Source organism: Cucurbita pepo, chromosome 3, assembly GCF_057944985.1.
Source record: "Cucurbita pepo subsp. pepo isolate OVF chromosome 3, ASM5794498v1, whole genome shotgun sequence".
In the NCBI taxonomy this organism is placed as follows: Eukaryota; Viridiplantae; Streptophyta; class Magnoliopsida; order Cucurbitales; family Cucurbitaceae; genus Cucurbita; species Cucurbita pepo.
Window position 1 is genome coordinate 16,243,721 of NC_141800.1, and position 16,675 is coordinate 16,260,395.

Sequence of the window (16,675 nt, forward strand, 5' to 3'; positions counted from 1 at the left end):
ATAAATATTGTCTTTTTTTGTGGGTCCACTTATTGAAAATCCCAATAAATAATCATTAAAATAAATGAATAAAATTAAAGAAAATACAAAAATAAAATAATGTTTTTATTCTTATTTTTCCCTTTTGGGTAATGAAATCAAACAAACCAGCTTCATCCACTCCACAGCCGACAGTCTGAAAATAAAAATAATCATTTAATTTTTAAAACTTAAGTTCATAAATACTATTTATAAATTTTTTTTTTATCTTATTTTAAAATATATTTTCAAAATTTAATCTAAATTTAAAAACTAAAAGTGAGTTATTTTTTATAAATATTTTTTAATTGAAATTCGATTAAGAATTTAAATGTTTAATTAAACATAAAAACTATTATTAAAAAATTGTGGAAAAATAAACCGTTTTAAAATATCCATCCTCAATTATCAATTTGTTTTTATTACTTTAAAAGTCCTTATTTTTTAAATAACTTTTTAAAAAAGTAATATTAATTTTTCTATAAGCATATATATATATATATATATTTTAACAAAATAATATATAGCGTATTTTAAATTATCAAAAGTAATTTAAAAAAAATCTTATTAAATAAAAAATGCGTAAAAATAAGATTAATTCAAAAACTTTTTGAAAGAAACACTGGAAGGAATTAATTATTGAACCAAATAAATCTTTAAATATTTATTTTTTTATTAATTTATAAAATCGCTTTTCAATATAGTTAATCCAAACAATTTTTTTATTTAAAAAATATTGCAAAATAATATATATTTTAAAAAATATTTAAATGGAATTGAACCAAAGTTAACATAAATAAATAAATAAATAATAATAGAGGCTTTGTCATATAAGCTAGGATCAAGTAATTGACTTTATTAAATAATAAAAAGAAAAAAAAAAGTTGGACATTAATTAATAAAATATGAAAAATAATTAATTTTTTTTTAATTTTTTTAATTTTTTTTATAGTAAGTCAAACCATTCTCATATTCCTCTCCCTTTTTGATAATCTTTGCAAAGTGGGAATTTGTGCCCATTTCTTTTTCTTTTTTATTTTTATAAGATAATCCAAAATAATAATAATAATAATAATAAATAAATAAATAAAATCTAAATATAATTAGTTTATTATATTGGGATTCTTTTTAGTTCAATTATTGCACAGTAAATCATCCGACTAAATTATATCCGACTTGAATTCATTCATAAATGCCTGTTTGTAGTTTATCTTCACTCATTTTTACTTCACTAAGTTATAGAAAGATTGAAAATGACAAGAAACTGAAGTAATCAATCACGGTTTTATACGAAAGCAGGCAAGTAACTGACTTGTTGATGGCAGATGGAAATATCGAGGTGCGTTAAAGAATATATTGTTGCATCGAGTGACCGACTACTTTATGCAGCTACTCTTTAGCTAGCCCTAAAACTAGCTTTCACTCGTAAAGTCGGTGAAATTTCCATTAGGTTTATGTTTTCTACTCTCGTTCTTTTCTACGAGCTCCCACTTGGTTCTTCTCCTTCATGGTCGTTGATCTTTTTGATTTTGATTGAAGGAGCAAAAAGAAGTTTATAATTAATAATTGATATAAAGTAGAGAATGAATGTCTCGTGAACAAAAAATGTGGAATCATTCTCGTCGTTTGCTGCCTGTCTCTTTGCACCGCAATAATAATTAAAAATAAAAAAAGAAAAAAAAAGAAAGAAAAATCAAAATTTACTTATTATTATTATTATTATTATTATTTGTTTATTTATCCTTTACGAAATTCAGTTTCTTTGTCTCTTTCATCACAGCGATTTCTTTCGGTTACAGTCCGGAAACCGCCATCCACTCAACTCTGCCTTTCTTCACTGCAACAATCTGCGCGCCGTTTTCATTTCACTTCGTCGTCTTCATCCTTTTGATCGTTGTTTTGCTTCTGAACTGAAGGTTGTTTTTGTTTTTGTTTTTTGTTTTTGGTAGCTGCAAATTTTGTATGTTTCAGGAGCGACAATTGGTAATTTCTTGTGTAGATTTTCAGGGGAGTGGTGAACGCAGAGGAAATGTTGCTGCAGAGGAATTTTTTGGTTGTTTTAGTGTTGATTGGAGTGGTTTTTGGAGCCAATTTGAGCGTTGTAAAGGCATTGCCACGACGAATTCTCTTGGACACAGATGTGAATACTGATGATTTATTTGCTCTTTTGTACCTCTTGAAGCTTAATCGATCGGAGTTTGAGTTGGAGGTAATCAGTAATCTCACTTAGTTAGTTCATTGTTTTAAGTTGTTCTGCGTTTAACTGATTTGGAGTTCATTATCTTACCTTTTCTTCCGGTTTCGAATCTCTTACATATTTTAAACTGTTATCTAATGTTGTCGTTTGCAACGAATTAAGGTATGCTATTAAACAGGATTTTGAATTCTCTTCCATCCTCCTGCACAAACCTAACACAAAAATGGTAGTAGAGTTTACCTTTTTCGTTTTGAAACTTGTAATTGAAGTTATTGTCATTGGAGCCAAATGGACCTTCTCACACACGAATAATCAACTCAAGAGTTGAGATGTTCATTTGCACTAGCTAAAATCTAGTCTGAAGATCAATGTGGAATAATTCAATGGTCACCTCTCGCACACTGGTCCTTGGGATCGACTTTATCATCGATTCGATCTCGTGTACGGTTGCAGAGTTGTTTTAATCTTGCGCTTTGCATTAAAATGAACATTTTCAACGTAGAAGCTAGCTTAAGCAGTGAGGGCTTTCTTTGTACTTTTAAACAAATGTTCAACCCCTTAACACAATAGTTTAGAATTCCTCTGGTCCTTCTACCAAAGTAAAATAACCACAACCAGCTATTTCATTGTTTTACCAAGGCATGGTTGGTTGGAGGAACCTGAAAAACGTTACCACTATTTATTTTCTTCAACACGTCATTGCTGAAGCAAATTAATGAAAGAACCTTCATTACATGTTGAAGTCGTTGAATGTCCAAAACTGTGTGTGTGTGTGTGTTGTTTAACTGTGTCCTTGGTAAGTATACCTTCCCTTCTAGTTTGATGGAGCCTGCCGCCAACAGTATGATTCAGAAATAGGAAACTTAATGCATGTAGTTTGTAGACTGGTTGCTATTCTTGTCATCAGGATTGTTATTACATTGCTGCAGGCAATCACTATTAGCGCAAATGCTTGGACAAGTGCTGGACATGCAGTGAACCAAATCTATGATATTCTATACATGATGGGCCGCGATGATATTGCGGTTGGAGTTGGAGGAGAAGGTGGAATACTCGATGATGGAACAATTCAACCCAACGTTGGTGGATATATTTCCATAATTGACCAGGTTAGAATACATTTCTTTCGTTGCAGCAAGACATTTCCTTTGTTTACAGGCAACAATGACTGCTAGGCTCATTGCAAAGAACTATGCTGTCATGTTCTTATGACAGTCAAATATAGTTTTCTAATGAACAATGAATCTACAGATTCAGAAAGTTTTATTCCATACACAAAACAAAGAGTCCATATGTTGCATGCCAAAGTGAATGTTAATGATATCAGGGATTGACGACTACAGGCGGATGTAGATATAGACAAGCCATTCCCCTTGGTATTAGAGGGCGATTAGATGCTGATACCAACTATGGACTTCGCAAAGCCTTCCTCCCACAGGTATGCGATAGAACCCATTCTATTAATTCATAATCAGAGTGATACAATCCAAAGGAGTGTTCAAGAGCTCCCGAATAATCCACATTCACATCACATAACAGACACGTACGCATATTTGTACTCATCTCTTTCACCCCTTACATTCTCTTCCTATAGGTAAACATTTATATCTTGGGGCTGTCAGTTTGAAAAGAATCAATCTTTAATTCCAATCTTTCACTGGCACCGATGACATACTTCCACAATATACTTTTTTCTAGCAAGTATGCTATGTCAAAATCAGCTGAATCCAATTCTGTATCTTGTATCTTTAGCTTGACTTTCATAGCAATCTTTCGATATTATTGTTCAAGATACGCAAATGCTGCGATGGTTGAGCTCATACTTTTGTCTATGAACTTAGGGAAGCAGGAAATATAATCCTTTGCAACAAAAGACTGCTCAGCAGGTGATGATTGACAAAATATCTGAAGGCCCCATTAATATATTCCTTATAGGATCACACACAAATTTTGCTATTTTCCTCATGAGTAATCCACATCTAAAGAAGAATGTTGAGCATATTTATGTTATGGGTGGTGGTATAAGGTCAGAGAACCCAACTGGCTGCTGTCCAGAAAATGCCAGCAGATCTTGCATTCCTCGACAATGCGGCGATCCTGGTAACATATTCACAGATTACACTAGTAATCCTTATGCAGAATTCAATATCTTTGGAGACCCTTTTGCAGCATATCAGGTACTGCAGTCTGCTGGAATATCCGATTAAACATAGTCACACCTGAATGGGAATTATCATAGGACTGATATGTTGGCTGCAGGTGATCCATTCTGGAATTCCGCTCACCATTGTTCCTCTGGATGCTACAGACACCATTCCCGTAACTAAGACTTTCTTTGAAGTATTTGAGCAGAATCATGGTACAGTTGAGGCACAATATGCATTCCAAACCTTGAAAATAGCTCGTGATTCTCGGCTTGGCGAGCAATTCTATACAGTAAGTTCTGAAATGCTCTCCTCTATCCAACACCTGAATGAAATTTTAGATTTTTTTTTTTAATTTTTTTTTTTATTTTAAAAAGGATCAGAACATTGTTGGTTAGCCTTGCTTGATTTTATTGTGAAGGGAGATAAATAAAAGATCACAAAAGAACTGAAGTTTTTGCAGACTTATTTCATGTGGGATTCTTTCGCATCTGGTGTGGCAACATCTATCATGCTTAACTCACATACCGATGATGGTCAAAATGATTTTGCTATGATGGAGTACATGAATATAACTGTAGTTACTTCAAATAAACCGTATGGTAAATCTGATGAGTCAAATCCATTCTTTTATGGACGTCAAGTTCCAAAATTTGATCTTGAAGAAGGTGGGGTGCACAGTGGGCATGTTCAGACAGGACTTCGAGATCCCTTTTGTATTGCGAGTAATGGGAAAGGGAAATGTCAGGTATTTTATTTTTCCTAATACTTTTAATTGCCTTTAGTTTTGTCTCTCTCATCTTCTTCAATCTTCTATAACGTAAATGTGTTATCTGTTATATGCTATCCATCAGGATGGTTATACAGCAGAGGTAATGGGTCCAGAAGGAGTGCATGTTTTGGTTGCTACAAGAGCAAAGTCCAACCGGAACATCTCCAGTCCTCTTGACAGAGAATTTTACGTAGGCTTCTTAGATGTGAGGCTCTTCTCATCTGCTTTGAGTTTCGACATCGCAGTCACACTCTTCCTAAAAGTTTTAACTATTTCATGATTGATTACTACAATCAATGAAGCTTAGGTAACAATATGTTTTCCTGTTGACCAGGTTATTAACAGTCCTATAAACACAGGAAGATTCAATTTTACCACACAATTCCCATATTACGAACAAGTTATGTACAGACCAGATTTCAGAAATATTAAACTGGGGAAACCTGTTGTGATTGACATGGATATGAGCGCTGGAGACTTTCTAGCGTTATTCTATCTTTTGAAAGTACCTGTGGAAGTTATTGACATCAAGGTAGAGTTTCTCTTCTGCCTTTCTCTTTTCACCTTGGATACTACTGCATCGTATGACAGCCCTTCTAATATTCCAGCATAATGCCATTAAATTACCGATCAACCGAAGAGCTTAAGCTGATAGGTTATGATAAATTTAATTTTATCAGTACTCCAACACTCCACTTCACTCGTGAGGTTGAAAGTTTGTAAAAGGCTCTACAAATGGAAGTCAATATTAATGGAGGAAATGACATAACAGGGATTCAAATACAGAACCTCCTGCTTTGGTAACATATTAAATCAATGATCAATCTAAGAGTTTAAGCTGATGGGTTACGGTAAATTTAATTTTATCAATACTTAAACAATGTCGTTATACAATTTTGAGGCATGGCTTCCATTCAAGATGAATCCTCCTACTCTGTAATTTACCTTGGTGGCACTCGTTAAGTGAGGTATTGGAAATATTAGCAACTAAGGGACCCAGTTTGTCGATCCGAATAACTTTTGTATTGCAAACAAGGAAAGAAGTTGAGAGAGAAAGCTCTTTGGGAGTTTCATGGTTGAAAGGACTAACCTTACCTGCTTATAAGGAAGCTCTACCTCTTTAATCAGCAACCTTCAACATTTTGATACTATGATAAAGAAAATTTTAGCCCAAGGCATTTTGAACCTACCATTGCTTTACTTTCTCAAAAGTGACCCATGGTTGACCTTTCCTCTTTACCTTCTCTAGACATTTTATATTGCCTCTACTTTTCTACAGGCAATAATAGCCAGTCCAACAGGATGGGCAAATGCTGCAACAATAGATGTTATCTATGATCTACTGCATATGATGGGTCGAGATGACATACCAGTAGGTCTTGGAGACGTATTTGCAGTAAACCAATCAGATTCAATTTTGCCTATTGTTGGAGACTGTAAGTATGCTAAAGCCATTCCAAATGGATGTGGTGGATATTTGGACTCTGATACTCTCTATGGTCTTGCTCGTAATTTGCCCAGAAGCCCAAGAAGGTACTCAAAATTACCTGTTTAATCTCTCAGAGATTTCATGTTGAATCTATCTTTATCTGTACTTTCCAGAGAACGCTCCAATCCACAAGTTGCAAAATGAAACTAACTGATTATAATTCGAATCTGAAGAGTGAACCAACGTAGTGCTTTGATTTACATTTTAGTTGCATCCAGTTTATTTATCCTCTTTGGCCTTTTAATTGATTGACATCTATCTCGATTGCTTTGCCAGGTACGCAGCAGAACACCCAGTAAAACACGGAGCTCCTCAAAACTCTCAGCATGCTGAACTGAGACAACCTCTAGCCATGGAAATTTGGGAATCCATATTGACAGAACTGGAGCCAGGATCCAAGCTTTCAGTGCTTACCAATGGACCATTGACTAACTTAGCAAAGCTTATTACATCAAACAAAAACGCAAGCTCCATTATTCAGGTTTGTGGATTTGGTTAGTCTTGTCATTATCTTATCTAAAACATATACTACTAATACTCAAAAAGCAAGAGAACAAAGTGCCACGATAATCTCTGTGTGAATTGCTGTTTTCCTTTAGAGTTTAAAAGTATTCTCCTATTTATCTCTTGCACGTTTCAGCTAGTTTTCTTTGTGCTCTGGAAGGTTTTGCTTCTTGTGGTGGCTTCCTGCAAATGGGAGAAAAGTTGTTTATATTAATGGTCCTCATATAACATAAACACTATGAAATAGAGAAGAAAGACCTCGGAATATCTAATGTATCTACATTATCACAAAAAGAAGAGTTTCTTAAGCTGACAAACTTGAATTACATACAATATTTGTTAGTCTTTCAGCATATTTTGCATACTTCTGTTAATATAGTAAGCGCTGAACCACTGCAGGAAGTTTATATAGTTGGGGGGCACATCAAGGATGATGATATGGATAAAGGAAATGTCTTCACTGTTCCTTCAAATATATATGCAGAATTCAATATTTTCCTTGACCCCTTAGGTGCAAAGACTGTTTTCGAGTCAACAGTTAATATCACGCTTGTTCCCCTTGGCATTCAGCGATGTGTCAGCTCATTTGAAAATTTCTTAGAAACTCTCTGCAAGAAAAAAAGGACGCCCGAGCTTCTCTTTGCCCGTCGTTTGCTGTCAAGACTCTATCGCTTGAAGCAATCAGACATCTGTTATAAGCATGTGGTAAGAAATTGCCGACGACTTCAATTCTTACCTGTTCTTCATAATTTTTTATTGGTTAATCTCTCATGGCTTCGATGAGTATAAAACTGTACACGATATATTTTACCAATTCAATTTCTTGTATCTAAGTTTCCATTGGCTCTGAACCTTGGGAATTCTTATGAAAGTCAACTGTTATTTGCTGTAATAAAAGCTTGTTGTTCTGCTGTAGGATACTTTCTTGGGGGAACTTCTTGGTGCAGTAGTCCTAACTGAAGAAGGCCGTGTGGAGCCAGTTTTTCAATTCAGGCCTGTAAAAATCTTAGCAGCTGGTGTTGAATCTCAAGATGGCCAAACTGTCATCTATGAGAAGGGCGGGAAATTAATCCGAATACTGCAGAATTTGAACCAAACAGCCTACTTTGACCTATATGCAACCCGGCTAAGTGATAAGATACAATCTGCAGTGGTCAAAAGCTTTAATGACCAGATAAGAATGTGGAATAAACTGCGAAACCACACCTGTAATTATTGCCATGGGTCATGTGTTTGCTGATATTCACCGGAGATGAAAACTTTTGGGCATTTGTATAAACATAAAAAAGGTTTCCATTTCGTGGTTCATAGAAAGCAACAAACAATAAGATCTAGATTGTCCCCCTATCAATTTATGTCATCATCTAAGCTTGATGCTGTTCTTAGTCCATTGGCGGCCTACTTTGTCCATTTGTTGATTTTGTTTGTTTCAAATAAGAGTGGAAATCCAAGAAAATTCAAATGAAACCCACAAATGACCAGGTATGTTTTGATTAGCAGAATACTAGGGGAACAAAGATGAAAGTGAGTATTTGCCTCTATGAAAGCACCCAGAAAATCTTCCAGGACTCCATGCAATACAAACAGTTCAGCTCAAACAGACGTGAAAAATCGAAAGTCGAAATCAGCTTGATGTTCTGAGTGAAAAGGGCAAAGGTTCTGAATTTGTACAAGCACAAGTAACAGCCATTTTAAGAGCCTAGAGAACAAGAGAAAGGAGACTCGACACGAACGAATGGAAAACTCTTGGTTTTCATGGATTTTATCAGTTTAGGAACCCAAGTCCACGGGGATGGATCCACCAGCATTCAAAATCCGTTGCTCCAGCTGCAGTAAACAAGGTTTGTAGTCAATTTATCCATTTTTGTCGCAGACACCGACCAAGGTAAGTGTGAGATGATAAGAAGAAAAGCCCTTAGGTAGCAGATTTCTCTACTTACAGCATATAGATAACTGAGCTTATCTTTTACACCATAGAATGCTTGCTCTACTTGTTGGAGACATCTTGAACACCTGGAAACAACAGTTTACTTACTAATCACTTTATTATTCTTGTCACTTAGTTATTCCTCAGAGCTGACTGCTGACTGGGAAGAGAACTTTTGAAAGATGAATCAAATAGTGAACATAGCTCACCATTCAGGACTTTGTTGCTCGCAGGCGCTACGGAAGTCAATGCAGGCATTCTTCACTCTAAGTGCACCTATGCTGCATTGGACACAGAGGAGTCAAAACAACAAACAAAACAAGGTCAGCATTTTCTTCATGACTTTTAGATTTGAGAAGCATCATGAATATCCTGACCATTGATACATCGTAATAAACCTCGCTCGTCCTCCCTTGAATGCTCAAAATTCAATGATCAGTTCCCATCATCAATCTTGCACCTCAGCTCGAAAAAATTATTTCAATTCAATATTGTGAGGTCCCACATCGGTTGGGGAGGAGAACGAAACACCCTTTATAAGGGAGTGAAAACCTTTCCCTAAAAGACGCGTATTATAAACCTTGAAGAGAAGGCCGAAAGGGAAAGCCCAAAGAGGACAATATCTACTAGCAGTGGGTTTGGGCTGTTACAAATGGTATCAGAGCCAGACACCGGGTGATGTGCCAGCGAGAAGGTTATTCCCTGAAGGGAGGCAAACATGAGGTGGTGTGCCAATAAGTATGCTGAGCCCGAAGGGGGGTGGATTTGGTAGGGGTCCCCCATCGATTGGAGAAAGGAATGAGTGCCAGTGAGGACGCTGGGCCCTAAAGGGGGGTGGATTGTGAGATCCCACATTGGTTGGGGAGGAGAACGAAACACCCTTATTTATAAGGGTGTGGAAACCTTTCTCTAAGAGACGCGTTTTAAAAACCTTGAGGGAAAGTACGAAAGGGAAAGCCCAAAGAGGAGAACCCTAAAAGGGAAGTACGAAAGGGAAAACCCAAAAAGAACAACCTTGAAGGGAAGTACGAAAGGGAAAGCCCAAAGAGGACAACCCTAAAGGGGAAGTACGAAAGGGAAAACCCAAAAAGGACAACCTTGAAGGGAAGTACGAAAGGGAAAGCCCAAAGAGGACAACCCTAAAGGGGAAGTACGAAAGGGAAAACCCAAAAAGGACAACCTTGAAGGGAAGTACGAAAGGGAAAGCCCAAAGAGGACAACCCTAAAGGGGAAGTACGAAAGGGAAAACCCAAAAAAGACAACCTTGAAGGGAAGTACGAAAGGGAAAGCCCAAAGAGGACAACCCTAAAGGGGAAGTACGAAAGGGAAAACCCAAAAAGGACAACCTTGAAGGGAAGTACGAAAGGGAAAGCCCAAAGAGGACAACCCTAAAGGGGAAGTACGAAAGGGAAAACCCAAAAAAGACAACCTTGAAGGGAAGTACGAAAGGAAAAATCCAAAGAGGACAACCTTGAGTGAAAGTACGAAAGACAAAACCCAAAGAGGACAATATCTACTAGCGGTGGACTTGGGTCGTTACGAACATTAGCTAGGAGTGGGGAGATTCGAATCTCTAACCTTTTGGTCGATAGTATATCTTTTAACCGAGGCTAGGTTTAGCAGTTCAAAAAGTTTTTCCAAACACACTGGTAAGTTCGAACTCTGTGTAATACAGGGAAGTGCAAACTCACACAAACAAGTTTTAATCACATCTTAAAGGCTTGGAACCCAAAGCTCCCAAAGTTCTGACTATCATCGTATATCCATTTTTAGAGAGGGAGAAAGAGAGAGAGGAAATTTTGTACCTGGAGCTGCTGCCCTTCAGCTGGTGCACATGATCATCAATCTTTTTGAAGTCCACAGATGGCTGTAATCTGACAGAAACACAGAGAAACATAAAACGATTCAACCAAGAAAAACAAGTCATAAAAAAGGATCTGCACGACTGGATGATTGATGAACTTGGTATTGATGAGACAGAGAGAGAGAGAGAGATAGAATAAAACTCCAAGAAAGCAGCCAAAGAGGCTGAGTCCTTACAGTGCGATTCTGAGTTTATTGAGAAGCTCCTCGGTATCTTCAAAGAAAAGAGTCACCACTTCAGAAACGAAAGTTGGATTACTCTCATCTTGCAGTTGCAAAAGCTGCAAATACTGACTATCCAGAGTACCCTTCTCTCACCAAAACCACATAGATAGAGATCCACACAAACCAAAACACACAGAACAAACATAAGATTATTCACAATCACCACAAAACAAACCAAAACCCACTTCAGATTTCAAGTTTTACCTCACCGAGTAGGCCTTTTACATACTGAACCCGCTGTCTCTGCATCAATCCCACCTCCATTTTTACTCACAGAAGCTTCTGTTGACTACGAAAATATGAAGAAGATTCTTAGAACTTGGCTGCGATCCACAAAAGTTGGTGTTCGATTACAGATCTTAGGAATGAAGTTTAAGGATGACGAGGGGTTTGAAGGGATAGGTGAAGAATAGATAGATAAACTTGAAGTGGGGTTTCGGCGATGGCCGGGCGCCTGCAGGGGAGGAGGCGAAGTGGAGGCAGAGTCCAAAGCAGCTTTTTATCAGGCTGGATTTGAGGGTCGTTCTTACAGGATCAAAGCCTCCACCTTTGCTTGTCGTTTTCTTTTCGTTGATTTGCATTTTGCAGTGATACTTTGTTTTATATGGTCCTCCAAATTTCATTGGTCCTCTTCTTTTTTTCTTTTGAAATTTTTCATTGGTTGCTTTTTATTTATGTTATCAATGTATTTTCATATTGAATTTCGAAAAAACCTTATCCGTACTAGCTACAAACATATAGGGCCTCTTGCAAAAGTAACAATTATATAAAAAATAACAAAATTCTTTACTTTATATAGCGCACTAATTTATCTTATTTGATATATCTGAATGGGGCGTGGAATCTCGTTAAAGGAAGAATGGGAGAATCCCGTTATATATATAGGTCGCATCCCCCTACTCGAAGTTATGTGCTATATAAGTTACCCCATTTTCTAAAACTTCTCAAAACAGGGCTAGAGGCTTGAGTATGAGTTGTTGGGTCGTCGTAAATCCTCAGCCTATAATTATGAATATTAATTATATATTTTAATAGAAAACTGTTTACATATAAATACTATTTATATATCACAATGGAAAATAGTATTTTAATTGAAAACTGTATACATATAATCAATATATATTAGATATTTTGAAAGGTTTTGTTGATAAATCACCAAAACGGAACGACAAAACCTAAATATCCTTAAATACTAATCCAAAAGATCATCATGACCGTCTCTCTTTTGTAATCTTTTTCTTCAACAAATTCTCAATTTGGGACAAGACAGCAATCATTTCTGACCGTCTGATCTGTGGAATACTTTTTTTCTTATGATTTTGACTTTTAATTAGTGGAATTTTGAGATTGAAAAATGTTTTTTATTTTTTAATCCAAGTGTCGTTTGGATAAAATCCGAAATTTTAATTAATTGACTGGGTTGGTTTTTATATCACTATCAGGATTATAAACGTAAAATATTTTTAATCATCGTAATAATTTTATAAGGGTAGTAATTTTATAAGAAAGTATAGAGATGAGTTGTAGCTCTATATTTACGGGTTGGTCTCACAAAAAAAAAAAAAAAAAAAAAAAAAAGACAACTTGTAAATTGATCTGAATATTCGATTTTTCAAAAATTTAACCCAATCAAAACTAAAAAAAAAATAATTGTTAGGAATCACCGATCTCCACAATAGTATGATATTGTCCGCTTTGAGCATAAACTCTAGTGGCTTTGCTTTGGGCTTCCCAAAAGACCTTATACGAATGAAGATAGTATTCCTCACTTATAAACACCTAATTATTCCCTAAATTAGCCAACGTGTGACTTACTCTCAATAATGTTCAACAATAATAACCTAACCTATCCCAAAGCTTAAAGCGAGACATTTATTTTTCGTTTCATGAATAGTTGTTCAAATTATGAATGATATGTCGAGTAGTTAATGAAGGAAGTGTTGAGAGGTCTATACACCTCATGAGAAAAACTATAAAAATTATTTCAAATTTATATCAATAATTATCAAAATCTCCCCAATGAGATGACTATTATAAGTGAGTAATCAATACGCGCAGCTAAGTGTCACAAAACATTGCAATGAAAATGCTCTTAAAAAAACTACCTTTTCAGTTTCTGGCACACAAAGGTAAGGAATGTGCATAGAGAATGGAGGAAGTTTATGAACACACCTTGCAACTTTTTCTGCAGTAGCCAGGAAACTCGGGAGATCCCACCATATACTCTGGGTTATCTATGCACTCGCCGAGCTCAGCCCATCTCTCACAACTTGCATTCTCATCACTGCAATTCAGGTAGTCTCCCACGATCTGGTCGAAAGGATTGACACGAATCCACTTTGTTGCTGACCATTTCTCGCCTTCAATCACAGGGCACCCTCCATGCAGACTACTTGTGTCTGGAACAGCATTTGGATGAAGACTGAAGAACAGAAGAGCGTCGCCTTTCCGTGGTTTCACTGAATATCTCAAGCACGTAGATTAAAGAGTGTTAAAAAAGAAGTTGTTTGATGAACTGAAACAGCTATATAAATAGCTTTACAAAACAATCAAAAAGAGAAAAATTAGCTAATAAAGAGTAACAGCTAACTAATCAAATCACATCTTAAACAATATGATCACAAACTAAAACTTTAAACGATAAGAAATCTACGATGAGTTTGAACCAACGTCAGAAATCACAAGACAGGAGTAAGAAAACTGAAGACAGTCACCTGCTATCCCTTTCTTTGCACAGTCTGAGAGATCTTCGTTTGTTTCAGAAGCCTGACGTCTTTGAGATTCCTGAACTCGATGAACGAAGATATTCAACATTTAGATTTTAATGAATAAAAAAAAACCCATCAATTAATAATGGCACATGCAAATACCAAGACAGGAAACTTTTCCAATTCTAAGAGCCGCAGTAAGGTAACTCGAGAGAAAATTAGTTTTCAAAAAATATTGTACAAACAAAACCCAAGACACTTGATTATGGTCGAGGTACGGCCAAAAAGAAAGGAAGTTGCAATTAATTGGATTGAAGGGAAATACAAGGGCAGACCTCTGCAGAAGGAAACACAGTTTCACCGCCTTTTTTTACGTCAGAAAGATACATGAGAACGGTTGCCATTCGATGTCCACCACGGGCAATATTAACCTCGTCGGCAAAGTAATCGAAGTGTGCATCATACTTCTGCCCATATTCATATCTCAACACTTGAATGTCTTCTCCATTTTCTGAAATCAAGCATATTCAAGTTTCGGTTTACCAGCTATACCAACACAGAGACAAGCTATGAATGCATGAGTCAAATGTTTATAGGCATAGAGTTTCCCATTCATAGTTTTCTTTTCTCACTAAAAAAAAGAGAAGGGCTAAATTCAAACTCTGTTTTTCCCAGCTGCAAAATTCTTCCTCAGTCTATCGCTTGATTATGTATTTATTTCACGAGGGGATTATGTCTTCCTAAGTTCCCTATTTTATATGGAAATTGAAATAAAGTCTTGCTGATAGAACTATACCAGCGCATGGAGAAAAATGAGGACAAAAACTTATCTGACACAACGTTTCATTATCTGTTTTTTTTTTTCTTCTCATGTTAGATATTAATATAAATAGCCCAAGATTTCTCTTTAAGGTTTCAGTTATAAGAAATTTAGAATTCAACTGCAAACCTATATCATGTCAATCTATTCAACTCCAAAGTTGCATTAAGAAAGATCACAATTTCACACTCAATTGTCAATCTACTCAATCTTCAGTTTTTGATGACGGAAAACAGTTTGTAATGGAGGATAAGTTGCTATAGACTTCGGGATTAGCAAGAAATTTGCGCCTTTTGCTAGTGTTATAATACCTTTTGGCAGGAATGTCCATGCTGCAATTTTGTCTTCTATACCAGAAACAATAGGATCCTACATGAGATATAGAACAATGAGTTTACATGAAGGGATATAGAGAGTGCCTCATCAGGTTAGAGCTTTACAAGTAAAATTGGCTCCCAATCTGTACTCTCAGAAGGATCAAGGATGGCATTTAATGTTTTCCAACAACAATAGACAACTAAGCAGAAAAATTTGAAATTTCATGCAGCTAAGGCTGCTGAACCCTTTCTTTAAAATTTGACATTCAAAATACTAATTGGCTCCCTATCTGTATACTCAGAAGGATCAAGGATGACATTTGATGTTTTCCAGCTACAATAGTCAACTAAGCAGACAAATTTGAAATTTCAATCAGCTAAGGCTGCTAAACACATTCCGTAAAATTTGACATCCAAAATACTAATCTCCCAAACTTGTGGCATGAAGCAGTAACATCTGTCCCTTCTCAATCAATATCGATCACTGAATAGACTGACTGAATAACACTTTTACTTTTTGTATCTTTTCTAAAATGGTGATTATAACAATATCTCAGAAAGAGATCTTAGGTTTAAATTACTTCAAGGCCATGTACTCACTCATTTCAGATTAAGGTAGCTAGACTTCATAAATCAAACCAATATTCAATAGACGGTCGAACGAACCAAACTAATCTTGGAGCCCATGAGGGGATCTAAAGTCTGTCAAACCAATAAATTTCAAGCTAAGAGTTTAAGATTTAGGCTTGATGGTGATTCAAGCTAAAACTTGAAGCAAAAACTTGTCAAATCACCATGCTTCGCTATTGGAAGCTTAAGAACTATAAGAAGGAAACTATGCACAAACCTTGGATTTTTTAATAAACGCCCCAGAACTAGTTCGGATCTCGCTGACCTTGCTCTCTCCTGACAAATTATCCGCAACAGCAGATCTCTTCAACTCAGCTTTAGCCTAATTTAAACAGAACAAAAATTAACCAAAACACAAATCGCGTACTACTGCGATATCACAAATGAAAAACGAATAAATTCTAATTCTACTCACAATCGAGATGAGATGATCGCATTCTAAGTCCGTGAGAAAACCTTCATACACAAACGCCCTATATAATCATTCAAATTGAAACGGAAACATCGAACCGCGAACATCAAACGAAGAAATAGATTATCAAAACTTAGAAACTACAACAAGGAAAAGAAGAAGCAGAACGGCAAGAAATTGAAGTACCGAGGATTCCATGAAATCTGCTTTACTTTAGCAGGATTGACGATTGAGCTAGCGGAACCTGCATAGGAGCTTGAAGCTCGCCGGAGAAGCAACGAAATCGATAATGAGAAGAAAAACAGCAGATTGAAACTGCAAAATTTCTCCATGAACTGAATCGGATCAGTAGAGAAAGAGAGCGAAGCAGAAGAAAATAGCAAAAAAGTTTCTGTATCTTACTGAAAATTTTCAGATGTTCAGCCGCCTAAGCTGTTACACCAGTCTACCAAGCTCTTTAACTGTCAAACTTTCTAACTGCCACTCACGCTCTGACACGTGTAAAATAATAAAAATTATCTGGCAAAATAGTGATTTTGGTTATTTTATTTATTTTTTTTTTAATAAATGTATATTTTTTTTGGGAGAAAATATAATTTTTCTAGATTTTAAATTATTAAATTTATGGTACAAATTTTAAGAATTAATT

At 36.0% G+C, this 16,675-nt stretch overlaps 3 protein-coding genes across 7 annotated transcripts; 1 reads left to right on the forward strand and 2 right to left on the reverse strand.

The window, feature by feature from the left end:
* Nucleotides 1–1,795: 1,795 nt before the first annotated feature.
* LOC111789992 (nucleoside hydrolase 3) lies at nt 1,796–8,534 on the forward strand. 5 transcript variants are annotated; one of them, XM_023670740.2, is made up of 13 exons: nt 1,796–1,934; nt 2,026–2,227; nt 3,145–3,324; nt 3,543–3,653; nt 4,057–4,392; nt 4,475–4,651; nt 4,814–5,107; nt 5,214–5,336; nt 5,466–5,663; nt 6,411–6,664; nt 6,897–7,101; nt 7,524–7,829; nt 8,041–8,534. In XM_023670740.2, the coding sequence occupies exons 2-13, from the start codon at nt 2,048–2,050 to the stop codon at nt 8,362–8,364; spliced, it is 2,688 nt and encodes an 895-aa protein (XP_023526508.2). In that variant the 5' UTR covers nt 1,796–1,934; nt 2,026–2,047; the 3' UTR covers nt 8,365–8,534. The 5 variants fall into 5 exon arrangements, with proteins under 5 accessions (XP_023526508.2, XP_023526507.2, XP_023526510.2 ...); XM_023670739.2 differs by having other exon boundaries at nt 1,802–1,934; nt 2,018–2,227; XM_023670742.2 differs by having other exon boundaries at nt 1,802–1,934; nt 2,018–2,227; nt 4,823–5,107.
* A 52-nt stretch (nt 8,535–8,586) lies between these two features.
* On the reverse strand, nt 8,587–11,720 carry LOC111789996 (histidine-containing phosphotransfer protein 1). The gene is made up of 6 exons (XM_023670751.2): nt 11,344–11,720; nt 11,092–11,222; nt 10,857–10,925; nt 9,261–9,332; nt 9,065–9,137; nt 8,587–8,951 (listed from the first exon to the last, which is right to left on the reverse strand). The coding sequence occupies exons 1-6, from the start codon at nt 11,401–11,403 to the stop codon at nt 8,895–8,897; spliced, it is 462 nt and encodes a 153-aa protein (XP_023526519.1). The 5' UTR covers nt 11,404–11,720; the 3' UTR covers nt 8,587–8,894.
* Nucleotides 11,721–13,097: 1,377 nt separating this feature from the next.
* LOC111790012 (putative prolyl 4-hydroxylase 4) lies at nt 13,098–16,456 on the reverse strand. The gene is made up of 7 exons (XM_023670772.2): nt 16,213–16,456; nt 16,030–16,087; nt 15,832–15,936; nt 14,979–15,036; nt 14,183–14,358; nt 13,854–13,923; nt 13,098–13,598 (listed from the first exon to the last, which is right to left on the reverse strand). Exons 1-7 carry the CDS (start codon nt 16,356–16,358, stop codon nt 13,300–13,302), a joined length of 912 nt encoding a protein of 303 aa, XP_023526540.2. The 5' UTR covers nt 16,359–16,456; the 3' UTR covers nt 13,098–13,299.
* Between the last annotated feature and the right edge of the window lie 219 nt (nt 16,457–16,675).